Genomic DNA, 22,815 nt, shown 5'->3' on the forward strand with positions numbered 1-22,815 from the left:
AGCCTTATGGCCAACTGTGCCTTTAACAATGGATGCATGGCAGTTTTATGGGACAGAGGTGGGGTTTTCTTGGTGATAGGGTAGTCTGGGCTGGGTGAGTGGCTAAAAGAGAATTTACCCAGGATGTGGAAAGTGAAGCGAGATAGCATACTTAGATATATGTCTCTCACCTGAACTCGAACACATCTGCCACCAGGGTAGGCGAGCATTTAAGTTGGATGTGTACAAGTGGCAGTGAGAAGTAGGCAGCATTTTCGGGTTGTAATAATGTGCTAATGACTGCAGCAGCAATGAATGTTATGCATCCACATGGATTTCTGTTCACATCATTCTAGAACAAGCTGAAAAGGGTGTGTACAGATCGGAAGTCGAGGTTGTGCTGATCATGAGGAACTACACATGAAAAATAAAAATAAACGTGATGGTTGAAGTTGTTTGCAAAGTGCATTGGGGGACCAAGTGGTCATTGGCAATGTGTTTAGCCCTGTTGGGTCACCGATGCACTGCCTTGTAGTAAAAGCCAACTCTGCTGTTCTATCACTGTACAATGAAAACATTCCCTCCGATTCAACCCTACCCTATACTTTACCCTAGGGCGACTCTGTAGTCAGGGCGGAGATCTCCATGTGGTGAAGTATAGGAAAAAGTGCCTTATACGTTCTCATAGGGAGCTCTTCACAGATGGAGAGGTCTCTGCGTGGTAAAGTATGGGTAACATTTAAAAAGTTTGTTAAATGTTCGAAAAGGTTGTAAAAAATGTTTAATGTTAAATAATAATGCTCATTATTTTAAATATTTATTTTAAATATAGAACAACATATTAAAACTACAGCACTATTATTTCAATTATTTGAAATGCATCTTTTATTAATACAAATATAAATAATTATTTATGGGAAGTTTAAATTAAAAACATACATGCTCATCTAAAGCAAAAACAAAATGATGTATAGAATCAATTAAACGTAATGTAATTATATTTTAAAAACACTTATTGTTATATTAATGTTTAAGTGCACGTAATTAAACTACTCTATAATTAAATAAAGATATGTACTTTTTAATACTTTTTAACTTTACATTACATTTATTTATATTTTACCTATTTTAAATAATTTAATTTCATATTATTTCCTTTTTTTTTAACATTCCTAACTCATTTTTTATGGGAGGATGATGCAGTACCAGTTGTTGGCCATGTTTTGTGCTGGAATTACTACTAGTATCTTACACTCAACTTTTTGTAAGTCTACGCTTTTGAATAACTTTACACTTGGACTGTGTATAAGAAAAAATTGTAAAACTCAATAGTATATAAGTAAATTAAGTATGTAAATTATTCACAAGTGTAATGTAGCTTTTTGGATAGCCCTGAATGATCCCATCACACATATATTATTCATTCAAGTTATTGAGCCATTCATGTAGACCAAGAGATTCACTATCCCTCAACACTTCTTTTATTACATATTACTTGACTAAACCTTAATTATTATAGATCCATTGTTCATGTAAAAAAACACATCTAAAAGTAAAAGTTATCCCAAATTAAGACATGCACACATCACACACTATATAACACGAGCTCATTGCGGGAGGCTCCATTCTGTGGTGCAGTCTCTAATTTGGTTGTCTATCCCAGTTAAATGTGTTTCAATCTCCAAACTCTTTTCAGAATTAGACAATTCGTTAAACATACATCTCAGACGGGCTGACAACATAGTTTTACATAGCTCCCCATGGAAACCGACAGACAGGACATTATGGAACCCTTTAGACACGTTTCTAGACTCTTATGAACCTCCATAAATAAAGGAGTTCACCAAGGAATAATTTTACTGTTGTACCAGCTGTATAACTGTAATCAAGAGATATGCTCTTATGGGTACACCATGTGTACACTTACTAGACTGTCATGTTATGTAATGTTGCCAATGCTGACCTACCTTGCGCAATCATGTGTACAGATATGTAAAAGCGACGCTACAACTCGCCTAACCGCTGCTCCTCCCTATTTTCTCTTAACTTTTTCTTTGTCTTTTCTTTCTCCTTTTCTCTGTTTGACCTGCTGAATGTCTGCCAATGATCGCTGGGGTAGGCGGCTTTTATCCATTAAGGCGCACCACCCTCACATTATGCATGCACATGTAAAATGTTGCCTTGGATACCCTGGCATACCCTATTATATGCCTTCTGTATACCCTGTGAAAAACCAATAAAGTATTTAAAAAATAAATAAATATTTCATTGACTATGAACACAAAGGGGCGTATTTACAAAGGGATAACGCCAGCGGAACGTTACTTTTTTGTGATGTTCTGGGGGCTTCATGCCCTGCACCATATTTATAAAGTGTTGTTAAGCCACTTTTTGTGGCTTAACTCTGCTTTGTAAATATGGAACCCTTTCATGCAGGTATCTGCATGAAAGGGGTGTGCAATAGGTGTTGCTGTGGGTGTTCCACCGCAACACACATTGCTTGACACTACCCCAGATTTACAAGGTGGTGTAAATCTGAGACAGTGCCAACAATGAACGCCCAGCAATAGCAGGCATTAGAATGGTGCAGCGAGGAGAAATACTTTTATTTCTCCTTGTTTTTGCTTTTTCTATGCTTGCTGCATTCTTCAGCACACACAGAAAGAGCAAAATGCCATTAATGATTGTTTATGTTCAGGAAAGTGTCCCTTCCTGCACGTAAAGAATCATTAAATGGTGCTTTCTGCAGCACACATAGAAGCAACAAATCGCCATTATTGATTGTTTATGTGCACCTTCCTGCGTATAAGCAATCATTCCCTGGCACCTAGTTGTAGCACCAGCTCTAGGGAAAACACAGGGATGTACTGTATTGTGGTAAATACCGTGCTTTTCGGCGTTTTGGAAATGTCAGACTGCGATGCTGCCAAATTTGGCACTGCTCCCTGCCCTGACATTTTCTTGTGCATATGACCCTTACTTTTAGCTTCAGGCTCCCAGCCTTCATCACAATGTCGCTTGAGGAGGGCTGCCTAATAACCACAGGGAACCTGAAACATAAAGTATATACAAGAAAGTGCTTCCAAAGGAATTCATTATTCGAAGCAAACCGTATATGTAACACATTTGTGCTGGAAAAAGAGTTAGGATGATCTCGAAATGATAAAACTGCAGACAAAGATTTTAAATACACAGAAAATAAAATATATAACATCAAGATGAATGAGAAGCTCATACACACAAACAGCTTAAAATGAAGACAGAAAGACATGTGTGCTTATTGGATGGACAATAGTGCCTAAAGAGGTGACCTTGATGGTTAGACAAACATTCAGGAGCTCGCTTCATTACAGGGTCCAAACGTAGTGACCACATCACTCCTATCCTGTTTTCTCTCCGATGGCTTCCCATCGAGGCTGGAGCTATCTACAAAACAGCGTGCATCACCCACAAAGCTTTGCACTCTTCCTCCCCTCGCTATCTGGCGAATAAACTCAAACTGTCTGGAGGCTCAAGACCTTCTCAAGACCTTCTCGGAATGCGGAAAAGTTCCTTTTTGATCCCCCCTCCTTCAAAAGGGAAAAATTGTTGGCACAATAGTTCTCAGGTAATGCGGTGAGAATCTGGAACTCGCTTCCTCCTTCGCTCCGTGCCATCACCTCCATCCAGATCTTCAAAGCGGACCTCAAATCTCTTTTATTCCAAAGACACTTTCAGAACTAATTCCCTCCTTCTCAGACCCAACCAGGAAGTTTTTTAGTCATTGTAAATTTGTCACAAATATTTTTATTTTTGTTTGTACATCCTGTGCTTGCTGCGTTTGATATTGTGTTCCTTTTGCCTGTGTTCTTTTGATTCTATGGCCTGCTATTTTTCGCCAGGAAATTCTTTTGTCATTGTATAATTTGTCATATTTATTCTTATTTTTGCTTGTACAGTCTGTTCATGCTGTGCTGTAGATTGTGTGCCTTTTGCGTGCGTCGCTCCAATTCTATGGCCTGCTATTTTTGTTTGTTTTATTCCTGCAACAGTTCTCTCATGTAACGTAACTGGTTCTATTGTACAGTGCCCCGGCACCTTCGGGTAAAGTCCCCGCTTTATAAAAATGCATTAAATAAATAAATAAATAAATAAATAAATAAACTGTCCGGAACTTAGCAGTAGTGTGAAGGTATGTTGATAGTGAAGATCGAAGTCACCATTTCGCTCTCTCACACCACTAGTGCATGCCAGCATCCTCAGGACATAGGGCCAGATGTAGGTGGCCATTTACAGACCGGTAACAGCCGATTTCGGCCGTTACCGACCGGTAAATGGGTTTTCAGTATGTAGGGGGCCAATTTTACCGATTCGGTAAATTTACCGATTCGGTAAATTTACCGAATCGGTAAAAGACAGAATCGGTATTTTTACCGATTCGGTAACTTTCAGATGTAGGTGGGACTCTTCTGAGTCCCAAAGGCCTTACAGATTCGGTATTTTACCACCCAATCCAATTGGGTGGTAAAATACCAAATCCAGGTGTGCATGCACATGTGTGCATGCACACCTATGCCATGTGACAGGCAGACATGCCCTTAGGGCATGTCTGTGTGCCACATGGCACACATGCCTGTATTTGGGGTGCTAGAGGGTGTCAAAGTGACACCCCCTGCACCCTGGCAGGGATCGATATTTACCGATTCGGTAATTACCGAATCGGTATTTACCATTGATTCCTATGGGCATCACAGCCCATAGGAATCATTAGGAAATACCGATTCGGTTTTTACCGAATCGGTAAATACCTAATATTAACGATTCGGTATTTCTATTTTAAAAAATACCTACATCTCACACCTTCATATTTACCGATTCATAAATACCGAATCGGTAAAATTCGGTATTTATGAATCGGTAAATACGAATTACCTACATCTGGCCCATAGATCTTTCCCATACATTTGTAAACAAACTTTAAGGGCAGCTGGCTAGGTGCAGCTGGATTCTTAGGGTTTATGGGGCCTATTCAGAAAGAGAATGTTTTATCGGAACCAGGGGAAATACAGATTTATACTAGCACTAGTGCCACATTATACAAAATAGGAAGCATGTCAATGAACATAAAAAGGCACTTGTTGGTGCACATCAGTAGATTAGCACCCATATGTGGTGCACAGCTGCCAATTTCCCAAAAAGAAGTATGTCGATGTAAGAGGGCAGTTGTATTCAGTCACAACACACTTCCTAATCTACTCTCACTTGTTTCAAGTCCAACTAGCATCAGGTGAAAGTAAAGGCCTCACAGGAGTCAATGTTAGTCTCTTTGTGAATTCTTCCAAACTAACCCCGCTCCACAAGGGCAGCAGTTCTCATGCAGTGACTGACTGCTTTTGAGTCATATCGATTTCTACCCCTTCCCCATGAATAGAAATGAAAATACCAACCATCTTGGAAATCCTCAGGGGGAGTTCTTTAGGCCTGATCTTAGGATTTCATCTTTGCTACCTGGTGGTTGTAGACTTGCTATCGCGAACATGCCCTTGTCCTGAGTCATTATACTCACAGAAGAATTACTGTCCATGCAGGAGTCTGGCAACTGCAAGGCTTACCGAACCACAAGCAGTGATTAGGAGTACAGCACAGTCACTATATATGCCATTTTTGTATTGCATTGTGCTCTACAAAGTTATGCTCAAATTTTTAGTGAGTGTACCCTCACATGACCACTATCCTGTTTACATCCATAACTTGAATGTGGATCTAAGACTGTTGAGTAACTCGCTCCACATTCATACACGCAAACTAAGGATGTAGACACCACAACGCCGTCCAGTTAACTCCTGAAACCATAACCTCATTGAATACATGTAAAGTTGTGTTTCCTTTTGTAGATTGAAACTACTAGACATTTCATGCTCTGTTTGTTGTTGTGCGACCTATTTGCTTTGCAAATGCTTGTAAATGTATTCACGTCACTGTGATGCTTGTTACTACAAGTAGGCGAGCTACTGATGTCTCAGCCCAAGCTCACGTCAAAGCCTGGCTTTGGCTCAGTTTGAGGTCGTCTTGGAGTCTTGAATCAAAAAGAAGCCAAACATGAATGTGCCTTCTGCCAAGCGATGATGCTCTCATCTTATTTTCCAAGCTCCCTTGCCCATGCTCCCTTTTCCACCCTCGGCAGAAGAAGAGGGTCTGGTGTGCATCATGCTATAGCCTTTTAGAATTTTTGAGTATTTCCAAGAGAGAGGATTCAGGTGGGCTAAACTGTCTAGACTATGAGTAGTGCTGGGAAAGTGCCTGATGAGGGACGTCATGAGAGAGAGTTTTCACTCTGTAATTTGATCAAATGAATTAGAAAGTCACTAGCATTGCATCCCACTCCAAGCACTTCCACAGCTCAGCAGAGATTCTACACAATAAGCTCCTGTGCGGGATCTCCAACCACCCTTTTTCCTTGGCAATAAGATCAACTAGCTTCACTGAGATGTTGAGCCTCTCCTGAAATTGGTCCATTTGTTAAGTCAAGTGGAGCTGATGATCTTAACATAAAAGAGATTGCTTGTCGAGAAAGACTTATTTTGTAAGCTTGATGCAGCATTTTCAAATATTTATTAATTTACCACAATATATTGATTTCACTCCAAAAATAATTCACTAGCTGAATTGCAGTGTGTAAACAGGAAACCTGGGTTCAGTCCTTGCTTCCGCACTTGACCCAATTTTGTGATCCTACGCAAATTTTTCACTGTACCTCTTTTTCATTGGGCTTCACGTCAGGGAGGACTTTGAAGTCATTCAATTCTGGATGTGTACTATTCAAAAACCTCTCTAGTATACCATTTAATAGACCTACCTATTGCATCATGTAAAGTAAAGATTTAGACCACGACCCGGGGCTTCATGACAATTGACTTGCTTCACTTGAGTCACTAATGGTAGTTTATGATAATGCCAGAATGGGGGTGGTTCATGAATGTTTGGGCCATGTTCATAAACAAAGAAGTAATACCATGCTCATATTTTTAAATCTTTACAAGAGATGACATGCATTTGATCCTGGACAGTGGAGAAGCCACGGCCCTTCCCCTACTGGACCTGTTTGGAGAGTTTGACATGGTATCCCACCCCATCTTCATCGGACAAGTACACAAGATGGGCATTCAGGGATCTGCCCTCTGATGGATCTGCTCATTTGTAACGGAAAGAATCCAGATAGTCAAGCTAGCGTCATACTCTTCAGAGGCCGATGACTCGTCTGCGGAGTACGTCAAGGCTCTTCACTCAGCCCTACCTTCATTAACCCCTTCCATGCTGCCGTCGGCCATTGGCCGACGGCTGCACTACCTCGCTGGTGCTGCCCTCGGCCAATGGCCGACGCGGCCCCGTCCGTTTTGCGGAAGTGCCGCACTTCCGCAAAATCGGTGGCGCAGCCGAGGGGTTAATGTCTACATGGCCTCTCTGGCTGATGCATCTACGCCCACGACATTAAAGTCCTCTCCTACGCTAATGACACACAACGTACACTGTCCCCTTTGGATAAATCCCCTAACAAAAGGAAAAAAACTCACCACCTGCATATCCAAAGTAGCCATCTGGACGCAGACAAACTGTCTCGAGCTGAACACCCACAAGGCAGAAGAGGTGATCTTAGGACAGGGTGCCTTGCTGTGGGATTCCAACTAGTAGCCTATTGACCTCTGGCCGACGCCCTCCCCCAGCACTCACGTGAAAAGCTTTGGGATTACCATCAATAACATACTGAATATGTCAGCCTAGTTCAATGTCGTCACTGCATCCTGCTTCCACACTCTGAATATGCTAAGAAAGATTTACAAGTAGCTGCTGATTTACACCAGACAGACCCTCACCCAGTCCCTCATCACCAGAAGGCTGGGCTATGGGAACTCTATCCAGGAATCACCAAACAGCTCATAGGAAGACTACAGAATGCCCAGAACGCAGTGACCAGACTTGTCCTCAACCTCCCACACAAGACATTCATTGCGCCACACCTGAGGAAGCTCCGCCCCCAAAACGCAAGTGCACAAAGTTCAAGCTCCTCATCCATACATAAAAAGCATCACACAACACATGCCCAGACTACCTGAACAGCCACATACACTTCCATGAACCATCCAGGCACCTCTGCTCAGTCAGACTCCTACTAGCATGCATTCTGCACATTCACAGAAGCAGAACGTAAGGGTGAGCTTTTGCTTACATTTCTCTTACAGCTCAGAAGGACCCCCCACTACACATCAGAGGATCCTCCTCTCTTTTTGAATTCCACAAGAAGCTGAAGACCTGGCTCTCCCAATGGTTCTCCTCCTGCTCCAGGGGCTAGCCTCACACACCTGTACAGCACCAGGATACCCTCACGGATGATAGTGTACTTTACAAATACATATAACTGTAATTTTTTTATGATCTGTAATTCACCAATTCTGATTGGTACAGGTTTCCCTGCGACTTCAATGGAAAATCATGCAGTGTTCTTGCAGGTTTTGATTCCCACTTGATGGTTCTTCCCTTTGGCAAATGCGCATTTTAAAAAACATTCTCTGTAGGGAAAGCATTTCTCCCTATGGAGAAACTGATTCCCCAACACTCCTCGCCGCCAAATTGAAGGGTGATTCATTTCCATTCATGCACTGGAAATTGATTTACACCAGCCCTTGTCTAGAGTGCATTTCCAACCCTTTCCAGGCTGGAAAGAGTAATGGCAGATCTGAGGAGTTTGTGACTGCCCACCTAGGTGCTTGTTTGTGGGCGTTCAAAAACTTCCAAGGCAAACCACGCTTTGGAATGTCCTTAATGCTAAAATGGGACTTATGGTAGCAGAGATCTCTGCACTTGTGGCTGAGATCTCTGCCTATGTATGGAGGGACACCTGTCAGGAATCCCTTTGTGAATTCCTGGCAGACTCAGGAGACCCCATGCAGGTAAGAACAGTGGGGCAGTGTGACAGGGTGGGGAGGATCGACTGACAACGAGGAGGCAAAATTAAATTAAAAAAATAAGAAAACAACTTTGGGCCTCATTTATGAAAAGTGACGCATCGCTGCGTGAAAACAGCGATGCGTCACTTTTCACTGCACCCTCCTTGCGCCACCAATGATGCGTCATATTTACAGTATGACGCATCATGGCGCAAGGAGTTACAGATACGTCAGTATTTCTGACGTATCTGTATGGCGCAAAAGTGACGCATTGCTAGAGTGTATCACAAAAGTGACGCAACTCCAGCAATGTGTCCTTTCACATGGGGCAAGCCCCATGTGAAAGGGCTTGCGTCAGTCTTACGCCTGCTGTGAGGCAGGCGTAAGAAATTGACGCATTTGTGTCCTAGAAGTGGCGCAGTGAAATCTTATAGATTTCACTGCGTCACTTCTATGACCCTTTCTTGCGTCAGAACGCCCCCCCTGCATACCCTATACCTGGCGTAGGTATAATGTAGCGCAGGGGTTTACAAAGTGACGCATCTACCTAGAGGTGTCACTTTGTAAATATGGTGCAACAAGGCACATTTTTTTACCCTGCTGGTGCGTCACAAAAAGCGACGCACCGGCGGCGTAAAAGCGACGCACGGCCTCATAAATGAGGCCCTTTGTGCTCACCCCATCGTCGGCTCAGCGATGCGGTGAGCGCAAGGAAAGTGTTTTTCTTCTGTTTGTTATTTTTATTTTCACATGTTGTCATCTATCGACTCCCTCCCCACCCCGCCCCACCTCTCTCACCTGCACCAGGTACATTTTGGTCGTAAACTTAGTTTTACAGACCCATTTACTTTTGTGAACAGGCGCCTAAGTATATAAACTATCGCTTTCAATAAATGCTACTCAGTGAATTATCTTAATCTAATGTACTAAAGAGAAATGCTTCCAAATTTGAATGGAATTTCCTTTTTGAGTTTAGAAAAATCCTTATCTCAATTTTGCTTGGCGATTATTGCACAGTTTACATGGCAATTATCCTGATTGGTCGGAGTGTGCTCTATTTCAGAGAACCAAGCCAGACCCTTGCCTAGGCACTGGCTCGAATCTTGCTATTAATTTGCTGCCTTGCTGAATTTTACGAGTTACACTGTTTCTTTTATTGCAGTTTAGGACCGCACTGCGACCTCCTAAATCCAGAGCAGGAAGCAGCCTTTCCAAAGACAGAATTGGTCAACGGGCAGTGGAGTCACCACTGATAACTGAGGACAAGAGATGCCCCTCTGCAGGGACTGAAGCAGACAGCGCCAGCCTGCACATCCCTTGCACCGGCCAGAGAAGCACAAGCAAGACTGACATGTCCAGTCCAGATGTGGGCAGCGTGGACACCAAGGAACATGTTGCATTTTTCCATGCTGACTACAGGGGCAGCCCAATCTTAGAATTGCCCTTCCTGGACTCGAGCACACAGTTACCTCCTCTGACCCCAGAATTAACACATTTGGAACAGGAAGAGTGGAAACAGGTACAGTAGGTAAAATAGAATGTAATCGAGTCCCATTTTATTTATATGCATATATTGCCAGAATTGATATGCTCATGTATGTGTGCACACTTGTGATGTGGTGTGATCTACCCCTGCTGCCTGACAGAAAACATTACTGGCATCAGCTGGCATTCTGTCAAAAAGAAAAGAAGGAGGGGGACCTAAGAGCCATAAAAGCTGGCATTCTCCATGACCTTCTGGGTAGTTTGCTACTATTGTCAGTGATGTATGTAGGGAGTTGGTGCCAATTTTCCTAACTCATCTTCATTAAATACTGCCCTTGTTGCCCATCTTGTCAGTTAAGTCATGAGTGAGATGAGCACAGACAACCTGATTTGGAGATGGGTAGTAACAGAAAATTCACTAATAAATTGCCAGATTCAACCAATCTCCTGTGAACAGTGATGTGTTTTAGAGAACTCTGAACAGTATAAGTACTGCTTAGCAGGTTTCCTTAACTGTTTCTACCATAAAGCAGAGGTAAATCTGCACAAAAAGGTGGATTGGAAAAGATGATGGTAAATCTGCCATGTCTTGAGTGGATAATTCTACAGAGTATCAGAGACTTTGCCTCAGAGAACCTGTTGCCATAAAATAGATATATTTATGCAAGAACACGGGAACCCAAATAGTGGTTGGGGACCTTGGGTACGAACTGAAAAAGCTTTTGAGACAAAACATATGAAAATAACTGTACAATGATATCTACTTTTCCGTCCTAATGGACATGATTATTTAATGTGCCAACCAATGATTACATAAGCACACCCTAGCACAAATTAGTAAGACTTATACAGTTATGTCAAGGTGTGAGAAGTCGACGACGTTTCCATACCTTTTTGTAAATGCTGAGATCATCTTCAGGACAAGAGGATAGATCCCTGAGGCGGTTGCCTATCAAATAAAAAGAAAAAAGACGAAAGAGGAAGAAAGGCAAAAAGGGGGATTAAGGGTTGTAGGAATATATACTGTACAGTCCCTGTACAAATGTCATGAGTAGTAAGTAATGCATGCTGCCGTACTTGTTGGAGTGACAAATATTACGTTTCCTGCGTGAGATGTGGAGCATGCTTAAATATCCTTCGAGGACCAGAAGAGGTGAAAGTGATAATGGTGATTATAGGAAATGGGAGTGTCTAGGTAGATGATGAGCATAAGATGAGTTATAAGGATGAAATATTACCTTGAACTGATTTAGATGAGGAGTGTGGGGCTAGAAAGCCGGTCCTAGAATTAAAACCCGTCAGGGGTGGCCAATAGAAGATATTGCCGGAGGTCCTTAGGAGACACTGAATCTCAAATTGTGTGGATGCGCTATGGAAAATTAAGGTGGGTAAGTTAGGGGGGGCGAATTCCGTTCCTTGATACAATACAAGACAACATGTATTTTGCATACCAAGGGGAATGGCACTCAATTGTCTGCTGTGTGCTGCAATTTCCGGTTACGGGGAGAGTAAGGTATAATGAGGGCAGCCGTTACAGGTGCCGCTGTGGAGGAACAAACTTAAATTAGCTTGAAATTAATCACAATAAGATAGGAGATTGGAGCTACATTGGAGCCCAAGCCCCTCTGTGTGAGGCAATCTTACCTAGAGGGATGAAGAATTCAGTTTAAGATCGACAATCATGGATAATGCGACACAAGGGAAGCGGTTGGTGGCACGAGACTTGGAGCAATAAGGAGGAATGCAACCGTAGTGCGAGGATTGGGCGTGATGATGTGTTGTCTAGGTGGGATGTGCATGCCGGTGGATGGGAAAGGCCATGATGGAAGGGGTTTGGATAGCATAAGGAGGGGAGGGGAAACATCAAGTTCAATAAATCCACATTTTTATAATAATTACAAACACTTATCTGTCTTAGAATCATATTGTTACATATTTTAGGAGGGATGAGACAGTGTTTTTAAAAACCAATGCATGAGACATGAAGACATTCCAATATAATTATAATGATATAAAATGTGCCAAATTGTTTATAACAGTAAAATTCTCATGGGATTCATGAGGAGGATCCCTTAAGGGAAACTTGATCGATCGATATATGGTGTGGGTGACATAACATATAACAATAATGCGCACAGAAGGTCATAGTATAAGAACATGATTTTACATTGGATCCGCTCTCCAGTGTATTTTTCGTATATGCCTGAAGGGACTGTGATGACAATTTCAAATTGCATAGTATGTGAGATATGATATATAGCATCATCAATGTTGCCTCAGTGGAATATTAGTATCCCCATGAGGATATGTTTGTAAGTTAGAAGGTAAGAGGCATGGAATCAGGCTAGGGTTACGTAGTGACATTAGTGCATTTCCCTTTCTGGGCTGTGGATACGGTATGAAAGAGTGCACTAAGTGAGGCATAATGTGTACAATGGAATTATACGAGAGGCAATTGGACTAGAGGCACATTGAGAGAGTAGAAGCCAATGACATAGAGTACATTTTATAATTTGGTTAGATAAGAGCAGTCCAGTCCTCAGTGCGGTTTAGACCTGTGTAGAGACTCTTTGTCCGAAGAATCCATTTCAGTTGTTCCTTGTCAAGGATCTTCTCAATGTCCGCTCCTCTTGGTGGTGGTTTGACCACGTTGATGACTTGCCAGCGGATATCATCTCTGTGTGTCCTTTTGTCAAAAAATGATCCACTAGCGGAGCACCTGGAACCTTACAATGAAATTGGCTTTAGTGCCGGAAAATGCAGATCCTCACTTTTTGGGTGGTTTGGCCAATATAGATCATATCACAAGGACATACGATGGCATACATCACATTGGAAGAATTACAATTAGACAATTGTTCAAGAGAAATTGTGATGGCATTGAATATAAATGCCTTGCTTTCAATAGTATATTGACATACGGCACAGTTGCCACATTTCGAATGGCCAAATATGGGAGGGAGACCTCAGAGGTCAGTAAGTTTCTGTGTATTTTTTTGAGGGGGGAGGCTAGCTCTGACCAGATGATCATTAATGTTTTTATTTTTGTGAAATGCAAAAAGGGGTTGTTCTATGTTATAGTCACCGGCACTGAGTACTGGCCGTGTTTGTGGATACTCTTCTTTACCTTGTTGGATACGGGCGGAAAAGTAGTGACACAGACCAAAAGGTTTAGTATGTCCTTAAGTTTGGGTGTAAGAAGGCTTTCTCTTTGACAGTACCAGGCTCTCTTGATTAAACTATGCACTAGTTGATGTGGGTAATATCTGGCCTGTACTTTTTCTGCTAAGGTGTTGGCTTCATGTTAGTAGTTCTCCTTAAGTGTGAAATTTATCCTAATTCTGAGGAATTGTGAGAATGGGAGTGAGTCACGTAGGGCACGAGGGTGGTGGCTGCCATAATGGTGTAAAGTGTTCCTTTCTGTAGCTTTCCTATACAATGCAGTGAAGAGCTCACCCTCTGTACGTCTAATCATGAGGTCAAGAAAGGAGATTTCCATCTTACTGTGTGTTACTGTGAACCATAGGCCGTTACTGTTGCTATTCAGCCATTCCAAAAGATTCAGCATTGAGGTTTAATCTCCCTGCCAAATTAAAAAAATATCATCAATATATCGCTTCCAGGTTAGTATGTTGTTCTGGTGCGGATTTGTGGTAGTCAGTATTTTAGTAGTCTCTAGATCGTCCATGTAGAGTATTTCAAAATTTGGGGCAATAACTGCACCCATAGATGTACCATTGATCTGTTGGTAGAATTAGTCATTGAAGAGAAAAAAGTTTCTGGTAAGGCATAGGGTTAATAGTTATATAATGAAGGAAGTGGGTACAGCGTGTGGGCGTACTCTACTGTTGAGTATATTCCTCATAAATGTCAAACCTTCTGTATGGGGGATGTTTGTATAGAGCGATTCTATGTCCAAGGCACATAAGATGACTGTATGTGGGTTAAATGGGTGGTGTTCCAATTGGTTTATGAAATCCATACTATCCCTGATGTAACAATGAGTATTGGGCACAAAGTCTTTTATAAAGAAATTGACATATTGTTCAAGGGGTTCCAAAATAGAGCCGCAACCAGAGGCGATTGGGCTTCTGGGGGGGGGGGGAGTCTCAATGTTTTTATGAAGTTTGGGGAGCGTGTAGATGACTGGTGTTCTGGAAACAAGAACTCATTCTGGGTGAGATAGACTGCAGTTTTGCCAGCTTCTGTAATGTTGTGAGTGATTTCACAAATTTCCATAGTTGGATCTTTCGTGAGCTTACGATAGTGATCCATGTTGGATAGTTGTCTGGGAATCTCAGTTTTGGACAGATCAATGTCTTGGATCTCAATTCCACTGCCTTTATCGGCTGGTTTGATAACCACAGTGTGGTTGGTTTTAAGGTTGTCTAGGGCCTGCTTATTCTGCAGAGGTAGATTATGGGGAATGAAAGTCTGTGTATTTTGAGTATGTTGATTTCTTTGAGGACCAATTTCTCAAAGGTGTGTATCTCAGTAGGTAAACACCCATGCGGAGGGGTGAAGGTAGTGGGGGCCGTAATGTGGTGTTGGCCCTACTCTGAGTGTTCAGTGTGTCCTGGAAAAAGAATTGTAGCCTTATTTTACGGAAGAACTGTAATAATTCTGTTTGAAGTTCCAGGAAATTAGGACGGAGTGTCGGGACAAATGAGAGACCTTTACTAAGTTATGATATCTCACTCACAGAGAGGAGATGTGTGAATAAGTTGAAAATAGTTACAGTCTGTACAGTATTCATGGCCATGTTTCTGTTGGGGGATATTACCATTGGTAATACTTCTGTCGTGTTTGTCGGTTCCCTGCTGTGCTGTACCACAGTTGTGGTCGTCCTCTTCCTTGTGGAGGGGGTGTGCCTGGCCTCTCCCTAAAAAAATCAGATTATGTGTATTGGTAGATGTGCAGGGCCATCACTCTGGTCTGAGTTATTTGACGAGTTCCCTGAAGTGTCTGAAAAACCAACTAGGGTTTTTTTCTCATTATATCCACCCCAGGGGCGTCTGAAATTTGGGTTAATATAAGTTACGTTTGTGTAAAAGTCGATGTTCAGGTATGGGTATGTTGTTTCTACTGTATAGGAGCGGATCCCTCTCTTGACCTTTTTTGATTTTTTGTTCTGTTCAATTCCAAGGAATTCGTCAACAGTTTTCTGAACCTGATCACAGAATTTTACACAGTCTGCAATTGTTCTTGTACCCTTAATTTGTTTTTCTAGGTCATTATTTTTATCTGTGAGTTTTTGGACCTGCTCCACGACATTATCTATTCCAAGTACCATCCAGTGTCTGGAGCAGGTAGTGCCGATATAACTAAAGTTATGCAAATATTTCTTGATAACGGTAAAGACTCACGAAATGTTTCTGACCTGAAGCCCAGCTGGAGTTATATCTGCTCTGAGGTACTCTGTGAGCATCCGGACCATTAGTTGTAATCTAACCAATTTCTTTTTTGATTTTTCTAGTTTCTCAGCTAGTGTTGTATTGACTGGTTTTGCTTGCTCTGCATCCTTATAATTCATCCTATGCCCATTATCTACCTAGACACTCCTACTTCCCATAATCACCATTATCACCTTCACCTCTTCTTGTCCTCAATGGATATTTAAGCATGCTCCACATATTACACCGGAAAATAAATAATTGTCATTCCAACAAGCACTATAGCATGCATTACTTACTACTCATGACCTTTGTACATGGACTGTACAGTATATATTCCTACGACCCTTAAACCCCCTTTATTCCTTTCTTATTTTTTCTTTTTATTCGATAGGCCGCCGCCTCAGGCATCTATTCTGTTGTCCTGGAGATGATCCCAGCATTTACGTAAAGGGATCGAAACGTCGTCGACTTCTCACACCCTGACATAACTGTATAAATCTTATTAATATGTGCTAGGGTGCGCTAATGTAATCATTGGCAGCCTGATTGTTGCAATTTGTTCGCCCACATGTCTTTGTTTGCCTGAATTTCCTTGACATAATTATGTTCCCACTTATATGTTCTCTTTTACATTAAATAATTATGTCCATTAGGACAGAAAAAGTAGATATCATTGTATAGCTATTTTCATGTGTTTTGTCTCAAAAGCTTTTTCGTTAGGGACCATTGCCATAAAATGAATGGCAGAAATCACTGTTAAATTTAAGTTTGTGGCTGCCACCAGCATCCTCATGGGATGGGGACAGTGGCAGATCCCCCGCAATGGCGGAGGAGCGTTGCCCCACTGGCTCTGAGCCTGCAGCTGAAAAAATAAAACAATGTTTTAGTATTGTTTTATTTTTCAGCTGCTGGCTGAGCCAGCGTGTGTAGGGCGGGGCGGGACTGGGGTCACAGGGAGGAGTAGTTGGTGCACTTCTAAGTGCGCATGTCTGTTTGGCTGGCTGTCTTAAGTTTCTCTAACCTGGCCTGAGTGGAACATCAAACCAGCCCACTCAGGCCAATCCCGACGCTGCTCTCATAGTATGAGAGCAGCATCTGGATTTGGTCAGGAGTCTGTTCCAGGGACTGTCAGGAGCAGCAAGAGAATGGAGGAGCACCGAAGCACAAGGCGCTCGCAGAATAAGGTAAAAAAAATGTTTTTAATTCAACCGCCTGCCACTGCATAGTGGAAGCAGCTGCGACTGATGGCGCAATGTGGATACTTATAGTGTACCTTCTCATTAGAGGTCAAATTCTAGTTCCTTCATATGTGTGAGGAAATTCCACAGGGACAGAAATCTTAATGTAGACGCCCGGGGACTTTTTCCAGGGAACAGACAGTCTTATCAGATATATGTTTCCTTATAATGGAAAAAAGAAGAAGGATATACAAAGTTTGCATAAGTAAATTGTGAATGGTGTAATTCACAGTGCTGGGTGAGCTCTACAACTGAATGATCCTCATAATGGGTAACAAAAAACTCGAACCAACACAATAGCCAGATTACGTGGCAGGCCTATGCATATGTCGTCAAAAAGGAAATATTAAGTAGTAGGAACATATATTGTATCTTAATACTTCTTAAAGTTAGACGCAATTGTCACATCCATGATCTATGTACTCATTAATCCACTCAGAGGAAGTCAATCTTTCGCCCTTCAAGTACCTAATATATGTGTTATCCTCAGACTATATCAAAGAATTGGGAGCACATAAAAAGATTGGCTAAAAATAAAAAATGTATCATTATAATGTCCAAACAACAGGAGGGGTATGTTAAACATACCATGGGTAGGCACATACTTGTGAGACAAATGTAAAGCCACTTGTTGCAGGTCAGTCATCACTCAGAATTGGTATGGCCAGAGTAAATAATAACGTTCTCAGAAACCCCAGGTGAAAATGTGATGAACATTCTTAAATACGAGCTGCAAGAAAAGTAACAGCATCATTACTTGGGAGAATTACATCAGTGTCAATCAAAACCCAAATTTGCAAGCCAACAAAAGTACGGAGTATTTACTGTCTTGAACAGTTCATAGGCAAACAAGGCATATCCTGCAGCCAATACTTAAAATAAACTGTCTTTGTGAAGATTTGCTTGTACAAATTCGAGAAGCTTCAGCCAAGCCAATAGGTCTCGCTCGTGAAAACTATTGGCTTTGCTAATGCTTATTTATTCCTAGATGGCTGCCATATGTGTGCACATACAGTGGCCATCTGTGAATTAATGTACTTATTCTTTCAAAAAATGTATTCAAATATGGCCCCTTTGGAAATGTGAGCATCTTCGGTTTACATCCTTGAATAAATGTACTTATTCTTAAAGAAAATTCAACAATGGCTGCTGTGGATGAATGCATACACACACACATGGTCAGCCATCTTGCAAGGGCTAAAGCCCATTTCAAGGTGGCTCCCCTCTGAGACAGTGATGGATAGAGCTCAGGGAACAGGGTGGCTGAGGATGCAGGCATACACTGAAATTGTACATTTTAATAAAGAAAGAGGAGTGGAGGGAGGGGAGGAGCGGTAGCAAAAGAGACAGGGTGGGAGCGAATATAGTTCCTCGTATCTACTGAAATGCAAAGTCTTACATCAACAGTGGAAGGATACATGTCAGCCAATCAAAATACGGTGAGACACTAGTCCAACCATATATATGGTAGCTACCTTCAAATAACTTGCAAGACCATAATTATAAACAATCCCTCCCCAGCTCCTCACATTTGATAGTTATTAATCAATGCATTTAAATACGTAAAGCCATGTCAATCTGGATAAGTGTGGAGTATCAGGCACATTATGAACTGCAATTGACTATTCTGCAATATTTTCTCTTTTAAAGAGCTGTATTTATCTTTGTTAAATATTAGCTTTGTAGCCATATTTTGTATCACCTGAAACTGGGTGAAAAGGTAGTCGCTCATCCAGGTGTATAAGATGTTGCCGTAGTCCAATCTACTGACTACTAGGGCTTGGACTATGGCTTAAACAAGGGGTTTCACCCCTTGGCCGCGGCGGTAATTCCACCGTGGCACTGGGGGGGAGAGGGTGTTGCGCGGCGCCGCCATGCTTGTGACGGAACCACTCTGTCACGAGCCACGGGCGGGCTATGCTTATGACGGAGTGGTTCCGTCACGACTCCGCCCACTCATGAATTCGCCCGCACAGGCGGGGAACCAGTGCCGCGTGGGCAGAGTGGCATGACGGAACCACTCTGTCATGAGCACACGCCACCCGTGGCTCGTGACGGAGCGGTTCCGTCACAAGCATGGAAGGGGTTGAACAAATCATTCAGCAAAAGGATTCACTAGAATTCCTAAAGACTGGGGATGTAATCTGCATTCAAGAAACATCAAGTACATGTTCATTGCCCTTAGATGGATACCAGGAAATGTATTATACTACAGAAAAAAAGAATAAGGGGCAGATTTACAAACCCCTTGCGGCACTTTGCGCCGCTGTTGCGTCACTTCTGTGACGCAGTGGTGGCGAAAACCATGAGCCATGTTGCACCCTATTTACAACGTGACGCATCTAGGGAGATGCGTCACGTTGTAAAGCCCTGCGTCAGGTTTCATGTGGGCGTTCCGGCGCAGTGGGGGGTGTTCTGGTGCAGTAAAGCCTCGGTAAAGTGCCTGAGTGAAATCTACAAGATTCCACTCAGTCACTTTTCCGACGCAGCTGCGTCAAAACTTGCGCCTCCTTCAAGTAGGCGTAAGGCGTGACGCACCACGTTATGTATGGGCAGGCCACGAGCATTGCCGAAGTTGCGTCGCGCTTGCGACACGACTCCAGCAATGCGCCACCCTTCCGACAGGAGATGCGTCACACATCTGTTTATCCTTGCGCCATGATGCGCCGCACAGTAAATGCGGTGCATCTGTGGTGGCGCAAGGGTAAACTTGCGTGACACATCTTACCTGGCGCATCCCTGCTGATTTGCAGGGATGCGCCAGTCGTCATAAATCTGCCCCTCAGTATGGAAGACCGTCAGGCGTGCCTGCAATTCATATAGCTACAACCATAAATGCGAGGGTAACAGTGGTGAAAGAAAACCCAACATTTCAAGCAATAATCTTAAAGCGCCATAATTTAGGCATAGCAAATAATTCAATACTCTTTATCAATATCTATTTGAACCCATCTAAAAACCGTAAGAGGAAATTTTAGGGAGAATCTTTGAATCACTTGAAGAACTACTTTGCCCCACCCCCACCCATGAAGTCCTACATACACATATGCCAATTTAATATTAAAAATCTCGTTGACGTCACTTTCGATGGCTCTAGCAAAAACTCACATAAACTGTAACACATTCTACAGGCATACAAACTGCATCCCTTGCATCCCAATTGTGGCCTCCATTCAGAGAAGACCTACCAAATCACACATAGAAGCAGGTCAACATTAAATTATATAATTGCATTTTAGCCCTTAGGGAGTCGTGCAGAAATCTCACTCTCCTGCTATGAGAGGAAAGCGATCACTACCTGCTGACTGCCAAGTTTATTATATGGTACGAGGAAAGTATACCTTTACCAGTTGTCGGCATCTCGGATGGCTTGGAAACTTGCAATTGATTGGAGATTAAAATGGGAGAGCACATCCTTAACAGGGTTTAATCAATGGCAAGTCGAGTTTAAACATGCACACCTCGAACCTTTAACGGCCCAAAGGCTGCACCTTGTTATAAGGTGGTCCAATATGGTCACCTCTGTACACAACATATTGGCAGAAAAGAGCACTTACAATATGAATAAAAATGGACATGCGTACCATGTCAGAAACTATGGTATAATGGCAAACTTAAAAAATAATAAATCAACATTAAGAAAAGCAATGAAAGTGCACAAGTCTAAAGCCCCAAATGAAATAATGAAGCATAAGCTATTAACATCAAGGAGAGCCCTCTGGGAGGCACTAAAGAAATGCCATGAAGACCAATGGTGTAGAGTTCATGCGTTACGGAAGCCCTCCAGCAAGCAGTCAGAGTTTTGGCAGTCTGTTAACAGACTAAATTAAACCACATATGCATACCGCAAGAAATGTGACTGGCACTTATAAGAAACAGTTATAGACGCCATAAAACGCCGTACAACTGGCTGGAGTCAGCAACAACCCATGGACCGCCATATAAATCCGCAAATTGTTAGACACACGCTAAAATTAAAAAGAGTCGACGGGGCGTTGAAACCAAACGGCCAGCCAAGATACTTAGTCAAAGCGGACATTATCTGACACCATTGTATAAAGCCTCCTGTATATATGCCCAGGTCCCAGAATCAAGGCGTAAATCCCTTCTCCATCTGATCCACAAGAAGGGGAACGCATAGGACCATGCAAATTACGGTCTCATAGCCTTACTTGACTTAGATGACAAGGCATATGCATGTATCATTCTAAAAGATCTAGAAAGCTAGACAGAGAAGTACAACTTGATTCTCTATTACCAAACTGGATTCAGACAAAAAGCCTTGACTGTAAATAACATTGCTTCCCTATCATACCTGGCTTCCTGTGCAAAAATATATTTTCAATCTCCACTTCTTTGTAAATTATTCACCAGCATTTGATGGGCTGGATGAGTGGGGCATTCCCTAAAATCTGCTTAAAGCAATTATGTCACTCTACACAGGCACCTAGGTACGAGTTACATTGGGCCAAGGTTATAAGACAACCACAAAAATTGCCACAAACAAGAGAATTCAGCTAGATTCGGTTCTCGCCCCTCTGCTGGTTAAATCATACACTGCCGATCTAGGGACAATGAGAACTGTCAAACTAATACCAACTATTTCTTACAGCCAGCAAGCTTCCCATTGAAAACCGCAGCATTACTAGACAAGATGCATTGCATTGCTTATAGATGAGTATTTCAGTTACCACAATACATCTGACGAGCACAGATATGTCTAGAATTTGGATTGCAAAAACAAGATCTAGCTCGCCAGGAACAATTTCTCGGATATTACTGTCATATTATACTTGCTAGGAGGGGTCATTAAAGATGGCATTACAAGAGAATTTTAACAACACAGACGATTGGAAAGGTAAATGAACAAAGTCAGCACAGACTCAGGGCTGAGTTTAGACTTTCTATGATTGAGCAGCCTTTTCTACATAGCCCTAAAGAAATAATATTAAATCAAGTTATTGGAAGTTCTAGTCAATCTGACAAAGAACCGTTACATACACACAATCTCTATAGAGATTTCTACCATCTTATGAATCCCCTCGCCCACTGCCTTATCTGAAAATGACAGACAGTTTTTTTGTATTACCAATTAATGAATTGCTACTAAACTGGAACAATAGACCCAGCATTAACCCAAACTTCAGATTTTACACATACAATAAAGAATCGTTCACACGTATACTATTATGCTGTCCGGAATTTGGATTCGCCCGCCGCACTCTATTAAAACCTATGTTTTTATTGCATGAAGTACGCACCTGCATAGATTCATTATAATTGTGTTTTAAAACATCTGACATAACGGTCATTGCAAGATATGGGACATTTTTCAATATATAATGTTGTAAACTTTTGAAGCCTAGAATCAACCAAGGTAGCTTGGAGAACTTTATTACCTCAATTCTTTTTTTCAATGAAGAATCAAAAGACAGTAGAAACTCTCTAATAATAATATGCAAAGACTACCCAAGATTGGTTTTAAGATTGATATAATATGAACCACAGAAGCAGAGCCGTAAATCTTGAATCAAGCACGTGTTATTTTTAAATTTTTAGACATGGGGTTTCTTTTTTGTAATGATTTTAATTAATCTGGTACAATAAAATGATTTAGTCATTAATTGATTCATTCACATTTCAGACACTTTAAAGGGGTTCCACTTAAAGCTTTATCTGTTGTTATACACAGACATGTTTGGCAACCCTGTATTCTCCTTTGATTTTCTCTGCACTACTATGCTTTCCAATCAATCAATCAGGAATTTGTGAAGCCCGCTACTCACCCGTGAGGGT

The 22,815-nt window shown here is 41.9% G+C and overlaps 1 protein-coding gene across 1 annotated transcript in view; it reads left to right on the forward strand.

Moving 5' to 3' along the window:
- Nucleotides 1–22,815, forward strand: part of PPEF1 (protein phosphatase with EF-hand domain 1) — a 387,937-nt gene that overhangs the window by 228,626 nt on the left and 136,496 nt on the right. Inside the window, exon 10 of the mRNA XM_078656153.1 lies at nt 10,063–10,419. Coding sequence (XP_078512279.1) covers nt 10,063–10,419 — 357 coding nt within the window. The remainder of the gene's footprint in view (nt 1–10,062; nt 10,420–22,815) is intronic.

This window comes from Lissotriton helveticus, chromosome 8, assembly GCF_964261635.1.
Source record: "Lissotriton helveticus chromosome 8, aLisHel1.1, whole genome shotgun sequence".
Taxonomy (NCBI): Eukaryota; Metazoa; Chordata; class Amphibia; order Caudata; family Salamandridae; genus Lissotriton; species Lissotriton helveticus.